Source organism: Actinia tenebrosa, unplaced genomic scaffold (genome assembly GCF_029948245.1).
Source record: "Actinia tenebrosa isolate PJP-AT-01 unplaced genomic scaffold, QUT_ActTen_1.0 PGA_scaffold13__45_contigs__length_12533684, whole genome shotgun sequence".
NCBI classification, from domain to species: domain Eukaryota; kingdom Metazoa; phylum Cnidaria; class Anthozoa; order Actiniaria; family Actiniidae; genus Actinia; species Actinia tenebrosa.
In genome coordinates, this window is record NW_028292573.1 from 9,741,279 (window position 1) to 9,761,304 (window position 20,026).

Below are 20,026 nucleotides of genomic sequence, written 5' to 3' on the forward strand. Positions count from 1 at the left end.
AACGAAAGCCCTCTAATTAGTGACTTTGGAACGCCGGAGCATTAACGAGGTTAAGTTTGGTTTCATAAGCAGGTAGGTGCAATGATTGCTTGAATAGAGTACCCGTAAAGACTTACTAGCCCGGAAAAACATCTCAATATATCTTATGAATCGACCAAATAAAATTAATTGGTCAATACTGATCAGGAACTGGTTGTTGCAATCAGTGCTATATCATATTCACTTATTTCTTCACGAATCACGACTTCTGAAAATATGCAACGACGAAAGACTGAGAGAAATTCAAATAGCGATAAGAATGGAAATAAATGCCAAAAATTAAAACAATTCAAAATATTTCTCTTTGATTTTTAAAATCAATAAAAAATCATCACCAAATATTATTTTTAAAAAAATTTCAAATCAGTGTTTTAAAATTTTTTTTGACCGACTAAACTGAAAAAAAGGAGAAATGAGTATAGAATAGAAAACGATTTTATTTCTCCGTGACTTTTCGATTCTTGTGTAAATATTTGAGACATAGAAGGGCGAAGGTCAGTAAATAGAACGGGTGGTGACAGTCAGATATTGATTAGCTTGATTATCAAATAGCTCACGCGTAAATCCCCTCAGGTTAGGCTCGGCCACGCTATTAATGCTACACTCTTTTCCCTACAGACTCAGTCAAGCCGGTTTTTCAGTAATTTCATGATCGTGTGCCTTATTTTTCGCACTCAACACTCGTTTCATCAATCGTCTTGAGGATTTCCGCCACGTCTCAGTCGCTAAATCCCAGACAAACACTCACAAACTACTTCAATGAGAACGAAGCGGTTGGCACGCCTGGAAGAGAAGCAAGATGCAGTAAAGGGGGCTCTGAGAAAATCCACAATAGACCTCAAATCGACTGAGTTAAGGTGGTGAAAATAAGGACTTTTGACCGCTTATAACAATAGCTCCATTATCAAAATAATCTTCTGACCTTGAAACATGTTTGGTTTCGTGATAGCCGCCATGTTGATTTAATTTATGAAAAATGGGTTTTTTTTCCCGTTTCTTTTGTTATATTGACAACCAGAGTGAACCACCCTTTGATCAATCCTTTTCTCGTTACCCTAGCATACAAAATTGTAACTTTTTTAGCTACTGGGAGACAACCTCATTTTAAAAGTAAAGAAATTTTATTAGTTGATAATATTGTCTTATTGAACAATATATAGAAAGACTTGTGGCAAAATTCAAATAAGATATACGGAATTTCCCTTTCCCTAGTCGAAATCGAGAAAATACGAAATTTCTTCCGTGATATGGAGCACTTTTACCCCAAAATTATCCCATCCTCAAAAATCAACTAAATTAAGAAAAAGAAAGATTGCTTAAAATATTAGTGAAAGAAGTTGAAGTTCATCTAAAGGCCGGTTTAGACGGTACGATTTTCGCCTGCAACTATCGTATACAACACGCTCATGTCTGTCGTAGGCGAGTTGTAGGCTTGATTTACACGCTACGACTCGAGTTGTAGGATGGCGCGAGCGTGTTGTATACGATAGTTGTAGGCGAAAATCGTACCGTCCAAACCGGCCTTAAAAGAAGCTCATCCTCGGGAACCCAGAAGTACAATTCTGTCGCTATTTTCTCGTTTCCAAAAAAAAAAAACTTTTTCTGGAAGCGAGAAACGAGCGACAGAATGTTTACCTCCTAGGAACTTGGGCAATAAGACAATCAACTGTATTTACAATGACCTTGAATGGTACTGTTATCAAACCGCTCCCAGAATGGAAAGTCAAAAGTATCGTGGGGAAAATATATGAAAATGAAAAACCACAGGAAGTGGTAAACGGTAAAATTCGCCAAAAAAGAAAACCACTAGTCAATTGGTAATTTCGCTAGAAAATTCAAATTAAACTCTAAATTATTACAGTATATTTGTATTTCATTTTAGAAAGGTTATTTTATCACCATTTATGTGACAAAATTAACATTTAAAAAACAGGTATAAAAAGAAATGTTTTGTCATTTAGTTGCTTGGACCCCAGTTTTTGCGTCCACGGCTGACCGAATTAAATCTGGATCGAGGTAGTTTATTATGATTCCAATAAAATCATGAGATACCAAATGCGGGTACTCCTATCGTTAGATATATATCAGTGCTTGTTGTTATCGACGTGAAGTCGAGGCTAACAAGCCCATCAATCACGTGCTTGTCTGTTAAGGTATCTCTGTTTTGCTTGTGTTGATAAAGGTATCCCGGGCAAAGAATTTTGTTCCAAGTTTTTTTTCACAGCCCAATGTGTTCCATTCATACTTTATACCCTTATATCCACACCCAGCCTTGACCGTTTGTCTGGATCATTATATGTTCATCCCAGCATTTTCAAGAGATTTATCTTGACTTCGGTTCAGGACACGACTGTTATCTTCAATGGAGGAGAAAGCGTCCAACAATGAGTATTGGGGTTTGTGTCTTTCTCCATTGTTTTATCTTGGCTAACACGAGGCGACCTGGTCAGAGGAGTGGCTGGATGGGAGTCAGTTGCACCACAACTGATTTGAACAAAAAAATCCCCGGTGTAGAAGAACGCGAAGGAACAAGAATGTTGTAGAGATTCACCGGGAGAAAGCTGGATTGGTGAAACAAAACCATATCAAAATAATATCAAAAAGAATGCTCTCATAGCTACCTATTTGAGAAGTAGGACGTTTACAGCGTATGATAGCTGAAGTATGTCTCATAGCTTTTATGCGCACAGCTGAGATGTCCAAAGTCAGGCAAGATCAAATCCTGGATCACAGATCTTAGTTTCTTTGATGGATATATTGATAAATAGATTGATGGATAGCCTCTTGGCCTCTTTACGAGACTTTTAGCCAAGCCTAGGTGCTTCCGTCAATCTAACTGTAAGTTCAAACCGTGAGCTCGATGGACGAAAGCCAAAATACGAGATGCCTATCTCAAGTTGTCTGTAAACCGCATTCGTGAGGTAGACAGAGGCTAGAAAAAATTGAAGCCACGCTCACATTATGGGCCAACCACCCTTGACATGTTATCATAAATTATACAGTCCCACCCAGTTAATTGTCTAACCACAGGCACCCCAAATCTCAAGTTGTCTGGGTCACAGAAAAATAAAAGGTTGTTTAAACCGCATTCCTGGGGTAGATAGTGGCAAACAAAAATAGAACTCACGCTCACATTAAATGTGGCAACGAACGACATGTTTGCATGAATAATACAGCCCCACCCACCTAATAGCCTAACCACAGGCATCCCGAACAAGGTCATTTAACAAAAATCACTGAAATGTACTCACGCTGTCGGCGCGGTTGCTCAGGTCTCCTAACCAGGCCACTTTACCGTTCAGTTCATACGCCCTGTAGCCGTTCGAGTGATCCTGGTACGGTTCAAAAGACAGCAGAATCCGACTGTATGTTAGATCTAATTAAAAAGACAACAAGTTATTTATAGCGCATGTAAATGTTACGTTATAACCACCATCTATACAAAGCATTCCTCTTTAAGCTTCTCTTGTCGCGTCGTGCTCCTAACACTTCTCTTGTGTTCTGCTTTATGACTGCACACAGCACGCGTGCGCGTTTTTTTAATATATATATTTTTTCTAGCTGAGTCAGCTCCGACAGTTATCAAACCATTGTTAAAGCAAAAAAAATACAAAACAGTTATAGATATTCTGATCTAAGACGCAGGATGCTGTGAGATTAATAGAGACGCGTAGGAAACCACGACCCCAAGCCATGACGTGAGCATTAGCATTTCGACCAATCAGGACAGTCAGTCATTTGATAATTCTATTTTTACTTACCCGCATTATTTGTGACTTTGACGTTGACTGTCACTGTGGTACATAGAGGCACAGATAACCCCTTTTCTTGGCTGTACCCTTCATTGTTTACTGTAACGTCTGAAAGTAAGGATAAGTTAGCAACAATTATCATAAATAGGGTACAAATGAGAGAGTGGGTGTGAAACTTCCTGCCTGAACGATTAAAATCGTCTTGGGTACAACGCAAGGAAGTGGCAAGGTTCCAGACTTAAACAAGATTCAACGACTCAAGCTGTCAGCATTTGACCTCAATCTTTGGTTATAGCGTTTGGTACTGAGCCGTTCCTTCAACACCTTAGTTTCAGGCCTCATCATCATGTAGAGTTCTTTTCTCGTTCGTTTCTTTGATTCGTAGGTTTTTTGTTCGCTCCAAAATTTCTCCAAAATTCCAATTCAATCGGTAGACTGTTACCCTGACGGTTAATTTGTAGAACCAGGCTATATGCGACTATCTCACTGAGTGATAAACGTTTTGCAGCGAGATACAAATCGGGAATTGACTTAGATTTGAAGTATGTTAGCAATAACTTTAGTTAATTCTTCCCCACCCCCCACCCAACCTCGGGCCTGAAACTAAGGTTACTGCAAGGGCAGACCAAAAATGTTTTAGAGGAGGTCTAAATGGTGGGGGGGAGGGTTAATTGAACCTCAGGTATGGCAGGGGGAGCGGAACTCCCCGAATCTCGCCCTGGATCCGCCCTTGCTATATAGCTAAATAATTGCTCATCAAAATCAAGGATGATGACTGAATTAATCTTAAATATTAATTTTGGTAACAAAAAATATTAAAACTTCAGTTGTGACCCTAACAGAGGGTCTGCTCAAACGAGACGGCCTGGCTAGACAGATGCACTTCGCCTATCGAACACTCTGATAACAAAATGGATGGACATTTCTCAAAGTTTAATAGCGGTCACCGCTGTGAGCAAGCGATCGACTTGGCACCAGTTTACAAAACGGAATTATCGGATGGTGATTTTCATACCTAATGGTACTGAAACTGTGTAACTACACAAGAGTCATGTTTGATATTGACACATGACGGATGTACAAACAGTTTTTACTCCGCACTTATTGAACCCTTTGGCAACGAAACGGAAGTTTCGAAGGGTATTTTTCTTGCATAATGGTACTGAGACACGACGGGTGTCTCAACGTTGTACTCAAACAGACAAACAGTTTTTACTCCGCACTTATTGAACCCTCTGGCAACAAAATGGAAGTTTCGAAGTGTATTTTTCTTGCATAATGGTACTGAGACACGACGGGTGTCTCAACGTTGTACACGGCCCAATAGAAAATTCTGGTCTCAGCAAAGATCTGTAAGATGCTTTTCAGAGTGGTAGAACTTGGTCAACGCATTACAAATAAAACATGAAGTAGTTAAGCGCATAGTACTGACTTTGAATGGAGTTATAATATATAAAATCTTTTAGTCCGAGGTTCAAGTTGATGTTGATGAGTTTTGGTATGCTATAAAATTTTACACTAAAAAGAACCAATAAAGTACCGTTTACACTAGCGATTTTTTTGCGATTTTTGCTGTGATTTTTTGCGATTTTGTCCATAATAAATAATGGTAAAGAATTTTACTTTAGTTTTTTCATGATACCAAGATTTTCCTAGACGAATGTCTCTTTTGAGGGATGAGACAGAAGATTTCATATTTCCGAAAACTGCCATAAAAATCGCAGCAAAAATCGCCGCAAAAATCGCCAGTGTAAACGGCGCCTTTTCAAAATACTTTCAGATATAGCAGGAGGATTTAGACGCGAGAAAAGAGCAGCATGATAGAAATATCCCTCACCGAAAACGATTGATTCTGGTTTAAGGACTTGAAGCGTGTTGGCATCCAATCTAAAGCCATCAATATTACCAACACCAGAGACTTGACAAGCAGGCTGATCAGGGTCAAGGACAAACACTATGGAATTCTTTCATAACACAAAAAAAAAAGAAGAAAAAACCATGCCAAAAATGTATGCGTTATAAGGAATACAATGAAGGTGTTTTTGGAATATTCTCAAGATTGAAGATCAATTAAAAGATTAAAAGCGTAATCTTGAAAAGAAAGAAAATTCTAATTTTGACCTTAATTTTATGATGGTGCCATCTTTCTTTTTGGCGCGGAAGTCTGTGGGATGACACGGGGGGGGGGGGGGGGGGGGGGGTTAAAAATGAACGTTGAAAGCTACCCAAGCAAGACATATGGTCAACCTCTTCTTCAAACTGATTCAAAGTTTAAATAACACAATTTTCATTAAGGATACTAAATTCCACTTTAATTTAACCATGTCTTTCACAGCCTGGCAATACTGTCGTCTCCTTTCTTTCACAGATAACTGAAAATAAACAATACCGGATTATTTTTAGACTTAAATATAGAGTTTTGCGCGCTGTGATTGGACGAGCGACCAGTGATTATGGGATGATAGCAGTGATTATTAATGAGGTTTCCCAAAGTTTGTAATACTAAATTTAATTATGAATTTCGACTTTTCTCTGACATTCAAACCTTAAATCATATTAAAACAAACATTCACCTCAGGATTAATGAATACGGTGAATATTTACCTTGCAGCTGGAAGACTCCCTGCTAAGTAAATATTCCCCAATAATCACTTCAGCTTATAAATATAAGGAGTAGGAGTAAGTTTGTTGTGAAATGTGATCGTAGGAATACTAATAGTTTAGTAATAAAGTAGTAATAAAGTAGGAATAGTTTTTGCTTCTAAAGAAAATAAACAAACTACATGTAATAAGGAAAAGAAAAAAAAAGAAGTAAAAGGAGTGGAAGTAAAAAAATAGTTTTCTCATTTTCTTTATTCTGAAACCTTATTCTCAAGAAATGACATGTTGTCTGAAATGGGAAAGCATTAGGCCAAAATTAAAGAGAATGACGTTGTCTGAAATGGGAAAACATTAGGCCAAAACTAAAGAGCTTCATAGATATGCAAATCTGTGCAAAAAATGTGTTTGTAAAGAAATAAGTGATGGTGATGAGTCATCTTTTAGCTAAATAATAATGCAGAATAAGAACCTGTTATGACATTATTTTCACTCTGAAAATATGGATAATGTAGAGCAATAATTCAGCTAATTTATAAAACATATCATAAAGATACTTACCACACTATCTTCAGGCTCCAAGGGAAGAAGAAACCTTTGTAAACATATGCTCACTCTAATAAAGGAATAATTAATACAAATCAGAAAAACATAAAACAAACAGTACCCTTAATCTGACTAAAGGATCATAGTATAATTCCCAGTAGTTACACCATAAAATCAATATTTCCTAAACCTTAGTTTGAATAAGAGAATAAGGAACTAATTGGTAAAAAAATCCTTGGTGAGAAACTAGCTAGAAACGAAGACATTTTTGGTGAAAATTTGTTTGTAACTTAGCAACAGAAGTTGCACAGTGGTTTTGTGTCATGAATCCACACATTTTCCACAGGAAGCCTAATTTAGATATGAGTGAAAAGGGAGAATAAAATTAGGAAAAAATCGACTTTCATTAGCTAAACATGCTGTTCGCCATAAGACAAATGAGTAAAAAAATTAATCAAAAATGCAGTAGGATTATAATTTTTGTATAAACCTGTGTTGTCCTATATAATTACCTATGGTATCTAATGCAGAAATCTAAAAAAAATTGGTATTTATTTATCTTAATAGACCCTTTTATAACTAACAAAAAAAAACAACCTTTAAACCTTTTAGGAAATGCTTTCCCCCCTTAAGATGCACTTTTAGATCTCAAGATACTAAGTATTTCCCACCCAGACAGGTTAAGAATTTCTTTATAATCACAAAGGGCTCTTGTAAAATAACTGAGCTGAGTTCTAATGCATTTGATATAATTGAGAGTATCTAAATTGTTCACGTCTGTAATTAAGAAGCTAAAATTAATTTGGCCAGTGCATGATCATGGCCGGCAACTGTCCCAATGTTATTTTAAGCCCTGGTCAACGAACAGTCAAGGTAGAGAAGTGGCTTTACCTTTTTGTATCGTTGCCCTGGATACTGAGCACTTCTGGTGTTTGCCGAGAGAGAACAGCTGTATCAATATCTGGGTAAACAAAAGAATATGTTGCTCAGTGAAATTCAATATATTTTTCTACGTTGTTTGCAGAGATAGACATGGATCTTAACGAAGGTTTGCCTTTTCTGAAGACAGTTTTAGTCTTAGTCTATTCACTCACAAAGATCTAGTTTCAGTTTTATCATGTGTTTTTGAGGAAGATTATGCAGACAGTTGTCTTAGTGTAATCTCTCACTAGTAAGATCTTTCAGTTTTATCATCATCTTCCAGTTGAGAACAAAGACGAGAGGAAATAGACCTCACAGTTTTTCGTGAGTAGTAGGTCATTTCAAGTGATTCTGACAACTGTACAAGAATAAAATCTGGTTCTACTTGAAATCAATTTGAAAAAATGGAGGGGTTCTCCATAATTTTAAAATAACAAAGGACCACTTGTTTCCTAATGGTTGTGGGGTAATAGGAAAGCAAAAGAAGGCACCTTACTCTTAACAGCTGTACAATGTTGTAAAATATCATGATTCATAATTACTTAGTATAATTATGATAAATATGTCGCTCTGATAATATATGCAACAGTCATGTTTTCATATGTGCTTTTTACAAAACTTGCAAATTAAACATAACTTGTAAACAGAGGTATATGAAGGGAACCTTTAAATAAAGAAAACTGAAACAGCTGAAATCGTATATTGTAGAATATTGCAGGTGAAACTGCCATGACTTACTTACAAAATTGCTGGTGAATTGACTTGCAGGAAAAACTACAGTCTGAGTTACCGTTGTGACCCTCAACATCCCCCCCTCCCCCCTCAAATCTAAGTATTCCTTACACGGGGCTAAGAATAATGGCTGGTAGTTTAAGCTTAGTCATACATCATATCTGGCTCAACGTTACTAGGTCAAATGATCAGTAAGGTAAAGAATTGACCTGACAAGTCCCAATTTCAGCTGGACCTTGTCGATGACTGACCATTATTCTTAGCCAAGCTTACACAATCCCTTCTCTTTCTCCATAAATTTTACTGTTTTCCAATACCTTTGGTTATAAGAGCTGTTTCTGGCTGAACAGAGTATTCTAGTTCCATGTCATTAGAAGTTTTATTGTCGGCATCAAACAACAATAAGCAATGGTGGTCTTCACTGTTAGGGAAAACAAGGGCAATAAATCAAAATTAATGAAGAATTTGGGGTATAAATGTATAACCAATTAGGAAGTGAAAATTCAATTTGAGGCAAAAACACCTGAGAAGGCAATGTTTTTCTGAATACATTAAAGCGTAACACTAAAAAATATGACCAGATTTAATGTATTTTGCTTACTTCTATCACTCAAAAGAGGGCCTAGGAGGTATGTCTATATAATCATTCTATTTATAGTGTTTGTATGTGCGTGCAGTGTTGGGAATGGGTGGGGGGGGGGGGGGGGGGGGTATGTCTACATAATCATTCTATTTATAGTGTTTGTATGTGTGTGCAGTGTTGGGAATGGGTGGGAGGAGGGGAGGAGGTATGTCTATGGAATCATTCTATTCATAGTGTTTGTATGTGCGTAGACCTGTGGAATAGACTGTGTTGAGTGTGCTCCTCTGTCATCAAGGCGACCTGGGTTTGATTCCCAGACGTGGCATTGTATGTTAGTAGAGTAGGTTGTCAGTTCCCTCCTGTGCTGCAACGGTTTTTCTCCAGGCTCTCCTATTTTTCCTACCTCCTGCAAAAATCAATTATTTCTAAATTCCAATTGTAATCCAGTTGAAGAAGGGCCACTCTGTGAAACCACAGTTAGTAAATTAACCTTTATTTAATTAATTTATTTTCATGCTTAAACTGAAGATTGAGGGTCGTTTAGTACAAATCAAACTCACCTTGGTATTGCTCTAAGCTCAAATTTGTGACAGTGAAGACTTGGTACAACAGACACATCAATCGTCATGGACACCCTGCGATAAAGATGTTGCTTGTCTAGTTCACCAAGGTAACGAAACTGGATAATACCGTTAAGGCCCCAGGGAGCCTCTGGGTCATAGTTTAGGTTATCAGAGCTCCCAATGCCTGATGGGACATGGTGGATACCAGTGATCTGGACTGAAATGTCAGCAGAGCTTCCAGGAAGGAGTGGTAGACAGGAATTGATCTCTTTCTCATCGAAGAAGAAGATGTCCCTGGCACCTGAGGAAAAATTAAGCATGCCAAGTTAATATTAATTAAATTTTTTTTCTATTTTAGACCATGTGTCATTTCTTTGAGAGAATGATAATTATTTGATTCATATAAATGTGACGTTACTGGGCAGCATACCAAACTGTAATGCTTGAGGAATGACATATCCATAGGGGGCAGCACTTATCTTTCATGGCTATCATATTAATTACCGCTGTACATAATATATTAAGTAAGCTTGAACCAGTCAGATACGCATGCTGCAATGCACAAGCTGTGCTTTAGTTGCTTGACGGCCACGCGCGAGGGGAAAAAACGAGCATGCTCTGCCTTAGACCTAACGGTTCTCCGTTCCAGTTGCTTGGCATAATATGTTTGAGGAAGTCTCTAAAAAAATTTTTTAAATGTAAGTACCTTGATTAAGCCTAGTGGCCAATAATTATGAATGGAATTTAATGTAACTGTGATTGCATACCTTCGCCCAAGTTAATCACAATAGATCCTATGCCTCTGCCACCAACATTTTCTAGTGTGATTGTCCCTTTTTTGCTGAGAGAAGAAAAGAAAAGAAAGGCACTGTAAGTATTGATTCATACATAGAAATCTGTTATCAATGTACAAAGAGTTTCAATGGAAATATATAACATATATTCAATCGAAATATATATTTAATTCCATTGAAGTTTATCGTAAATAGATAACAGATTTTTATGTACCAATACCATTATTGATGCAAAAAGACAAGACCTTGAAAACTACACCCCCCTTCCAAAAAAATGAACAACTATCCATTCACTTTCCTCATCCATCAAAAAAGAGAAGAAACTTCTCTGATAATGGCAACTGTTCACTTCCATAATCCATGTACATTACCTCTGTCCAGCATAGAGAGTAACAGCAGTGACAAGAGGGGCAGACTGAGGAATGTCTAAGTCAGTGGGTGCTGACCGCACCTTGGGTAGTGAGGCACTGACTTGAAGGAGTGGCATATATGGTACTACATCTACCACCACAGGAAAGTCATCCTTAATTTGCATGTTGTCCTTGGTAAGAGTACATGTACTTTCTGTCCCCAAGACACTCACTGTATAACCTTGGAGGGATTCGAATAGAAAGAAAACTTAGAAAAGATAGTAATGATAAAAAGGTAAGTACTAAATAGTAACGCTTCCTCTTTTACTCCGATGAAGGCCTAGCATCCGAAACGTCAGTAAGTTTTTTCATCTTTTCACGGTGTAAAATTTACCTTTTTATCATTACTGTTTCATTAGAAACACCAACGCAGCTCACACTAGTTTTTAGCTAGTTATATCTTCTTAGAAAAGATGGGGGGGGGGGGGGGTTCATTTGAGAGGTTGAGGGGGATTTGTTGGAGGTTGGAAGGGTTGGGGTTGGATGTTGCAATGCCATATGGGCTGTTAACAGTAGCGCTTTTGCATGATCACAGAAAATAGAACTTAGAGACATTGATTGTCATGACTTCGCTGAGGACAATCAGAAAACACAGATCAAAACTGACAAAATAATCGACTCTAGTCACAGGATGGTAGGTTTGAGCCCACGGCCACTTTAGTGAGATGCAGCGGACTAATTTTAATATGATTTTATTTTTAGCTATTTTGAACCATTTCTTGTGACATTTATGTCTTATGTCTTCATCCTTCAGCATGGTAAAATTAAATTTGATAATGAAAAATTCCCCCCAAAAATTCCCTTAAAGGAGATCGAAACAAGCTTGTCAATGACTTCAGTCTGGTTTAAATTTTGTTACTGAGACAAAAGTCTGAGGTGATGGCAGCTTTTTTTAATCAAACTGATTTTTTCCCCTATAAGCCATTCCAAGGTTGAGCAAAAAGCTGAGTCGATTTGTCAATACAGTGAATTTTAGGCTAATAGGGCCATTACACTAGTTATTATATGACACACTCATTTTCCCTATATTATTACGACCTTTTTTCATGTGTAATTACAGAGCACAAATATACACAGTCTGTGAACCAGTTTGAAAGTTTTTTTTTGACGATGTCAGGGCAAAGAAATGTTTTCTTTTATTCCTTTGTGCGTCTCACGTCAGTGGTTTGAGATTGCTTGTTTACAATAAAAATGGTTGTTTCTCTTGCACTGTTTCTCAGTGTTTTCGTGTCATACAATAACAAGTTATTACACTGCTATTTAAGTATTACAGTCGGATAATTTTACTTTTAAAGCTGTATTTTTCTCACCCCTATAGGACTAAAACAATATGGCCACATTCACTAGTAAAATTATCCGGCTGTTATACACAACTAACAGTATATGTACATGATTCAAAATACCTGTTATCCTTAAAGTCCCTTTGCTGTGTGGAATTCCAAGTAACATCACGGAATGAGGACCAGTTTTTGGTGGAAGCGAAAGGCAGGCAGGAAAAGGCTCAAAATCTACTCCTTCTATGTTTAATACCTGAATCAAAAACATGGATATATCCCATTCAGAATAACCACTGCGTTAATCTGTCTTGTCAGTAATGAATGAACCAACTGAATACATATGATTTAATACAGAATAGGCCTCTTTAGTTTGGGTGTAATGTTTGCCCATTTCAGATCATGCATCATTCCCTTGAGTATCATTTCTTTGTTTGGGTGCAAATGAAACAAAGGTCTTAAATGGTCTAAAGTGGGCGAAACAAATGCCCTAGCTAAAGGGATCTATTTGTTTCTTTCAGTCTTAGTCAAAGTATATTTTTAAGGGGGAGGAAGGAAGGAAGGAAGGGGGAAGGGGAATTCATCCGTCTTACCATTTTTGTAACTTTAAGTTCAAATGGCATAGTGTTGTAGATCTCCATGGATACCTGTCCTAACTCTCCTTGAACCCATAGAGTATCTGTAAAACAAATCTCTGTGAGCAGTGAGAAGGGAAATAGTAACTTATAATGGCCCCTAATATTTCCCATAATTCTTCTCTCTGTTACCCACAAAGAATGCACCCATCCCACCCATAGTCCCTCTCTATGCAACCATTAAAAAATTTCTGTCAGTAGTGAGGACAAATCTTAACCAAACCCAATCTTTCCAATGATCCATCTTCTTGATACTCGCAATGAATTCTCACCACTGTTGTCCAGGTATGAACCCTGGCTCAAACTGGATCATATGTGAGTTGAGTTTGTTTGTTCTCTCCCTTGCTGCAAGGGTTTTTCCAGGTTCTCCGGTTTCCTCCCTCTGTAAAAATCAACATGTGCGTTGAGTGTCGTACTGTATGCTGTAAAAATGGAATGTGAATGTAAAATAGTGTGTGTGAAGGAAACCTCACGGAAGAGCCCCATATAGTGAGTGTTGTGGTTCAATGTAAAATATAAGTCTCAGCACTGTAATATCCACAGTCCCCATCCTTCCCATGATTGCTTTCTTTAATAAAAATAAAGAATGCAAGGAATGTCTTACTATGCTTTTTCTTCTGGTCTTTTGGATTTCTTCTTAAAGATGAAAATATAAATGGACCTGGAGCGGCATTTTCACTAACAGAGGTTTTCTTTCTCCCCACAGGTTTAAGATGAGCAGGCAAAGGATGGACTTTAAAGGATCTGAAAACAAAACAGATAAAAATAAATAGCTGATCAGCCCTAAAATAATGGCTTCATTGTAATTTCCAACAAAAATTTACCCCTGTCTGGTCAAAGGCCTCTTAGGCCGGCCCTCTTAATCTGTCACATTGAATTATCCCACAGACTAGTCACACAGACTGGTCACACAGACTGTTCACACAGACTGTTCACACAGACTGTTCACACAGACTGTTCACACAGACTGGTCACATTGACTGGTCACACGAACAAGTCACATTGACATTACACATTGACACATTTATGTCAATCTGAGATTTTTAAACACATTTATGAATTTTCTTGCTTTCTGATTTGTCTAATGTCTGGGGAAATAGGAGGACATTGTCAGCAAATCAAATTTGTTTTTCCAAACCCCCCCCCCCTTGTTTTTGTAGTAAAATCATTAATTTTCTGTGGTAAGAAACCAATTTCCCCCAGTTTTCCGTGACATGTCCTCTTATTCAATACTTTTTCATCATCTAACTGTCAAACTATGCTGTGGACTCCCTGAGTCCACAACATTTTGACGGCTAGATGAGAAAATCGTGTTAAATAAGAGGACATGCGGTGGAAAAATGGAGGAAATGCAACTTGTCAATTGTTGCCATTTTTTCAACATTTTCCCACTTTGTATAGGGTTCCTGTGGTATCTGCAAAAGGTATCCTGTATCAATCAAAATAGCAAACCCCCCTCCCCTCCCCTGGATCCCCTCATGGCTCTATATAACTGGCCAAACTCACCTAACCAGTGGCATCTTTGACAATGCCACAGAAGGGAAAAATTCAGCTGACAGCTTATCATTGTTGACTGGTGATTTAGATGAAGTAGATCCAGCACACTGCTTTGCTAAGGCCTCTAATCCACCTGCCAAATCAGTCATCTCATTATCAGTAAGGTGATCATGCATCGTGTGAAGAAGAAACGACATGTGTCTGTGCAGAGAGAAAGAGAGAATTAAGTAGTGGCAATGGAGTATACTGAGTTAGATACAAGGTGAAGTACTGCGATACTGTGGCCATCTTGGATTACAAGGGGTTTTGGGGTGTCTAAGGGCAAATAAAGCTTTGTTACAGTAATGACCTCAATTTATATAAACATCTCACCACAAGAGAATACAACAAAAGATGAATTAAGATGGCCCCTTGATCAGCTTTGCCCATAAAAGTGATACAAACACACAAAACTCTACATATTTTCCATCATCTTTGTTTTGCTTTGCCCTTGGCAAGATGGCTGCCGTATCATCTAAGTAGTCCATCGAAACAATCAACCTTATTGAACCCACAAACAACCTCTGTACTAATCTGAGTCAGGGTAGTGATGATGATGATGATGATGATGATGATGATGGGATAAACAGTGGATTCCACAGAGTGGCTCTTCTTCCACTGGATTCCAATTGGAATATAGAAGTTGATTTTAGTACAAGTTAGAGTAAATCAAACTAGAAATAAGGCAGGCAGACAGACAGACCTGACAGCAACAGCAGGATCACCTAGCCTGCGTGCTGTGAAGACAAGCTCATGAAGAAGTCTGATCTGCAAGGCAGGCCAACCATATGGATGTCCTGCGTCAAAAGAAAACAAATAAATATACACACTGCTTCGCAACATTGTATTCTTAAAAATAATGTTTTTATTTCAGTGCTAGAGGTGTTTCTATCCCTGTCGCAGTGGGAATCCACAGACTGTTTTACAGTGCGACTTCTCCAACCAAAGCCACCTCGACAAATTTTCTAAAAATTATTGAATAGTGTTTGAGTATTTAGACGATAGATGAGCGGCAAATTTTGAATTTAGATATTCTTCTGTTGTTCCGGTTGGTAAAACTAAATGATGAAGCAGAGCTTTGCAAATTAGTAATCTGTTTCACCAAAGACAGAGAAAAATAGTAATGTACGTCTTCAAATACAACAGGAAAGCAAATTAGAAACCGTATGAAACACAGTCTTTATGATTACAGTTTGTTTCTTCCAGACAAAGATATAATCTGGCTGACACTGTTAGATCTTATCACCATGTTGCTATGCGACAGCACGTTTATATTCAACAACAAAAGTGCCGGCAGTCTTCTCAGCCGTGTAAACCCATGGATATTTGTCCAATTTTTAGCAATTCTATTGTTCAGATTCCTACTTTTGATTGGCTAATTTGTAGAAAATTTGTCGAAGTGGCTTTGGTTGGAGTAGTCGCACTATAACACACAGCTCCTGAGTTGTCGGGAATACTTTTTTATGTCCATACTAACTATAAACAACTAAAGTATCTATACATTACAATGAATTTTATTATTATTTTTACCTCTTAAAAATTCATCTGGGTTCAGAACAATATTGTAGCCTTTGATTGCTTGTAACAATAGAGAATAGGACTAAAATAATAAATAATAATAAAAATTAGTGACATATAATACTTACTTACTTCATTAACATATTATAATACTTACTGCAGGCCAAGCTTGTGAAGGAAGGGATTGAGACACGCACTGCATGGCTGCAACCCTCGTGAAAAATGCTGCCTTTCGATGGAAGCCTAGTTCAGAATACAACTTAGCAGCAGAACTGTATCGCTGAATCTGGAATGAAAGAGGGTGACGAATTGCACTATATGTGTACAAAACATTTTAGAACTAAAACAGGCATTCAAAAGGTGTGAGAAGAAGGGGCCTAAGACTTGTGGATGCTCTTACATTACTTTCAAGCTTCAGTTCACTTCCTCTGTGCTATATTACTCTGTTATGTGCCGTACGATACATATATGCAATGATCAAGCACAAAAGATGGAGATGGTTTAAGCATGTCTTAAGGAAACATCGGAATAACATCACTAAAATTTGCGAAGCATTATGGTAGTGGGAGACAAATGATGCCATCATGCAAACATCCTATTAAAACTTGTGAAAACGATGTCAAAAGGAAACAAAAACTTATGGAAGTGTTTACAGAATGGATCGTAGCATACATGTAGCAATGAATATTTCATGGAAAAAGTGATCTTACTATTTGTTTTAAGCAGAAATATTCTGTAGTTTTTCTAAGACTTCTTTGCAATCCTGGCAATACAGATGTGGATGGTATCTCAATTGATTGATGTTTGAGAGAGCACAGTTTTGAACCAATCAGAGTGCACAAAGAGGTGACTAGCATATTATATGATAAATATGTTGATATGTTGATATGTATAAAATGCATGCTTGTACCTTTTCTTGGTCAGATATATTTGGTACATTCACTGAAACAGCATTCTGTAAAGTTATACTAGCTTCAACTATTTTCTGGAAGAAAAAAAAAAGAAATATGGCGTCAAAAATTTTTTAAACATTTTTTCCTAAAAACTTTGACAACAGTATATTTGAGCTGTCATGACCAAAACTATACCTTGTGAGAAAGAAGAATTCTTGCAAGCTTTAGTTGTGCTTCTACTTCAACTACCGATGCTCCATTAATCTGTCATTTTAAAAGAGGAAAACAGTTCACAATGATGGATGTATTCAGCATGAGCCATTTGTTCACAAACATTCAACAAACAAGGTAACAAGATGCATTCTGGTCTAGCTTGGGTACAAGCAAAGTTTGTACAGTGGAGAATATAAATTGCCAAGGAGTGGAAGAGATGATACTGCATTTACATTATGCAATGTTACAAATAAAATTGCCCCATAGTCTATTTCCAAATACTAAATACCAATTTTTCTGTCGGTTAATTAGCCATGCCATGACTTTGATCACCCTATAGAGCCTTTGCACCATCACGTGATGGCAGCCATGACAGGAGGCACGAATAATTGGATCTGGTCTAATCTGATTTACATGAGAAAGAATTCAATTTCCCAGGGGAGAACGACTCTATTGTTGTGCCTCCTGTCATGGCTACCATCACGTGATGGTGCAGAGGCTCTATAGATTGCTTCAGGGTTCATTGTGTAAGTTAGCTGTGTTGACTTTGAGTTAGCTGTGTCCAAACTTAGACCAGTCCAGAGGTTGTTTCAGGGTTATTTTGGTTTCAGATTGATACTCCTCTCTAGTTCCAGGCATTTGGGTTTTTGTCTTCAACAAAAAAAACCTTTTCGGTGCAATTTGAGAACAATGTCTGAACTTTTTCGTGACCGTAACACAATCTAAAACAACTTATACCCTGCGACGGCTAGCGCCGAAAAGGTGAATTACACCTTCTCAAACTGCCGATGTCTGTAGATATATTTTATCAGCAATTATAAATTAAAATTATTGAAATACTCACACGTCCATACAAGAATACTGCTTCGGATAGCCTATCATAAATTTCTTCATACTGCAATGGTGTGACATTTTTAAACTTTGTATCATCAAAATCATTACCAAATCCATTAGTAATATCATTAGCAGTCTTCCCAGCACAATCCGTAGGTAAAATTAAAAACTTTGATGTTCTATTGACACCAGAACTGTTCACTGCTACAGACGAGGCACACTGTCCTTCAAGTGCTCCAGCAAGCCATAAAAAGTCATTAACTGTCCGTAAGTATTCGGTCGCCATAGAATATTGGCATAAAGCATCTTGATGAAGGCCTGTTAGCATGCTTAAATCCCCTAGGTATTTACGGCTCCTACCAACACATTTTTTTTTATAACTTCTACGAGAAAAAAGGTAGAATTAGTAACTCTCATTTTATGATGAAGGAGGAAGTGTGCTGGTACCAAAATTTTTATTTTATTTAAAATGCTAAATTCCAACTTGAGCAGTCAGCTACCTTATTTGTGACTTAGATCATCACATCCGTTGTTGTTGAAGAGTTTATACAAGCAAACCAACCCAAATCAACCCTACAAGCCTCATTCCTTTCTATCTTTGACAGAAAAGACTCTTATTCAACTAATATTTATTATTCTTAAGAAAAATTCCCTTCCACCCTCTACCTCTCATAGCCTCATTCCTTCCTAACTTGGACCATAGTTAATAGAGGGGAATGGTTAGGAAACCTATTGTAATCAGGTGTTTGTTCGCTTGTGAGGTTGAACCGGTCTTGACCGTGCAATATGTTTGATTTATGCTCATCCAAAATTGCAAAATAAGTAAACATAAACTTTGTCTATGGGATTATTGTAAGGAATATTCAAATATCTCTTTAAAAATCTTTAAGTATTAATTTTTGAACTTGCTGCCAAAAGAAAGATTTTGGTCTGTTCACTCAGCCATTGCCAACAATGGTAAAACATTGGTAAAACAAAGGATTGTGCATGGTCATGCTTGAAAAAAGTGAACAATAACCTATAACAATAGAGTTTCCTAACCATTCCTGTCTATTGACTATGCTTGGACGATGCTTATAAAAAAATTTATTTGGTCCATTAATGCTTTTCAAACTAGACTCCTTACTTTTTGTATAGGAAATCACACGATCTGGAGTACGATTCGGAATTTATAGGTACGAGTGATGTTTTGAAAGTTTTCAAAATTGGACGAGCCTATAGGCAAGTTAAGTTTGAGAATTTTCAAAACATCATGAGTATCTATAAATTCCGAATCGTACAAGAAGATAGTGCGATTTTTTGTTTATAATACACTCAAAGACATTGAGCAACTTAATTGGGACTCTACAGAGTACAATTTGGGATTTAATAGTACTCCTCCTGTCCAATCAGAATCGAGAATATTATAATGATTCTAAAATAAATGTATAACATTTAGATAATGATGTTTTTTCTTACCTACTGTCCTCACCACCATTATAAGGGTCTGGCTCCACGGGAGCATAGATAATGGCTACCTTATCGGGCTTCTCTGCTAGTTTGCTTATCCGCTTAGATTCCAGCACATTAAACAAAGAAGCAACGAATTCTGCCATATTCCTCTCTATCTCCTCTTGACTGTTCTCTTCACTTATGATAATAAAATTCTTCCGTACTTTAGCTTCGTCATCGTTCTTACATCCCAAGACAAAACACCTCGAGTCCAGAAGAGTTGAATCAAATTGCGACTTCAAATCATTGATCTTCCCAACCAATTTATCTGTCTCTCTTGGGTCTGTGCACTTTGCCACACAAATAAGTCCTAAGACTCTTCTGTGTGAGTGAAAAGAGCTCCATTCTAAGAATTGTGGAGAGATTTGCTGAGCGTATTTCAACTGCAGTGTTCTTGTAGTGTTGGGTACCTGCGCGTGGCTGTACTGACATATTTCCTTGAAAGCATTGCCAAATGTCTTCTCTCCGATATATCCTACAGGCTTGACAAGAATAAGTATTGCCCTATGGTCATTCAGGCTCTGACCGAAGTCTATTTTGAGCATATTTATGGGTTAGAATTGGGTGAAAACTCGTCATTTTTATGCGGGTAAATCTCTTGAAGACCGGCGGCCATGTTTGGATGCGCGAACTACAATCACAGCATGATGCGCATAGACCCAGTACGAAGACCGCCTTTGACAGCCAGTCTCCT

At 37.5% G+C, this 20,026-nt stretch overlaps 1 protein-coding gene across 1 annotated transcript; it reads right to left on the bottom strand.

Annotated features, from left to right (window-relative positions):
- Positions 1 to 1,141: 1,141 nt before the first annotated feature.
- LOC116290085 (trafficking protein particle complex subunit 9) lies at positions 1,142 to 19,953 on the bottom strand. Its single transcript, XM_031697065.1, has 22 exons — positions 19,300 to 19,953; positions 17,852 to 18,224; positions 16,990 to 17,058; positions 16,812 to 16,886; positions 16,059 to 16,187; positions 15,914 to 15,983; positions 15,087 to 15,180; positions 14,354 to 14,545; positions 13,452 to 13,591; positions 12,806 to 12,891; positions 12,342 to 12,468; positions 10,900 to 11,119; positions 10,502 to 10,575; positions 9,732 to 10,035; positions 8,906 to 9,009; positions 7,827 to 7,896; positions 6,951 to 7,005; positions 6,092 to 6,163; positions 5,629 to 5,722; positions 3,801 to 3,899; positions 3,291 to 3,415; positions 1,142 to 2,600 (listed from the first exon to the last, which is right to left on the bottom strand). Exons 1-22 carry the CDS (start codon positions 19,875 to 19,877, stop codon positions 2,379 to 2,381), a joined length of 3,372 nt encoding a protein of 1,123 aa, XP_031552925.1. The 5' UTR covers positions 19,878 to 19,953; the 3' UTR covers positions 1,142 to 2,378.
- Positions 19,954 to 20,026: the final 73 nt, after the last annotated feature.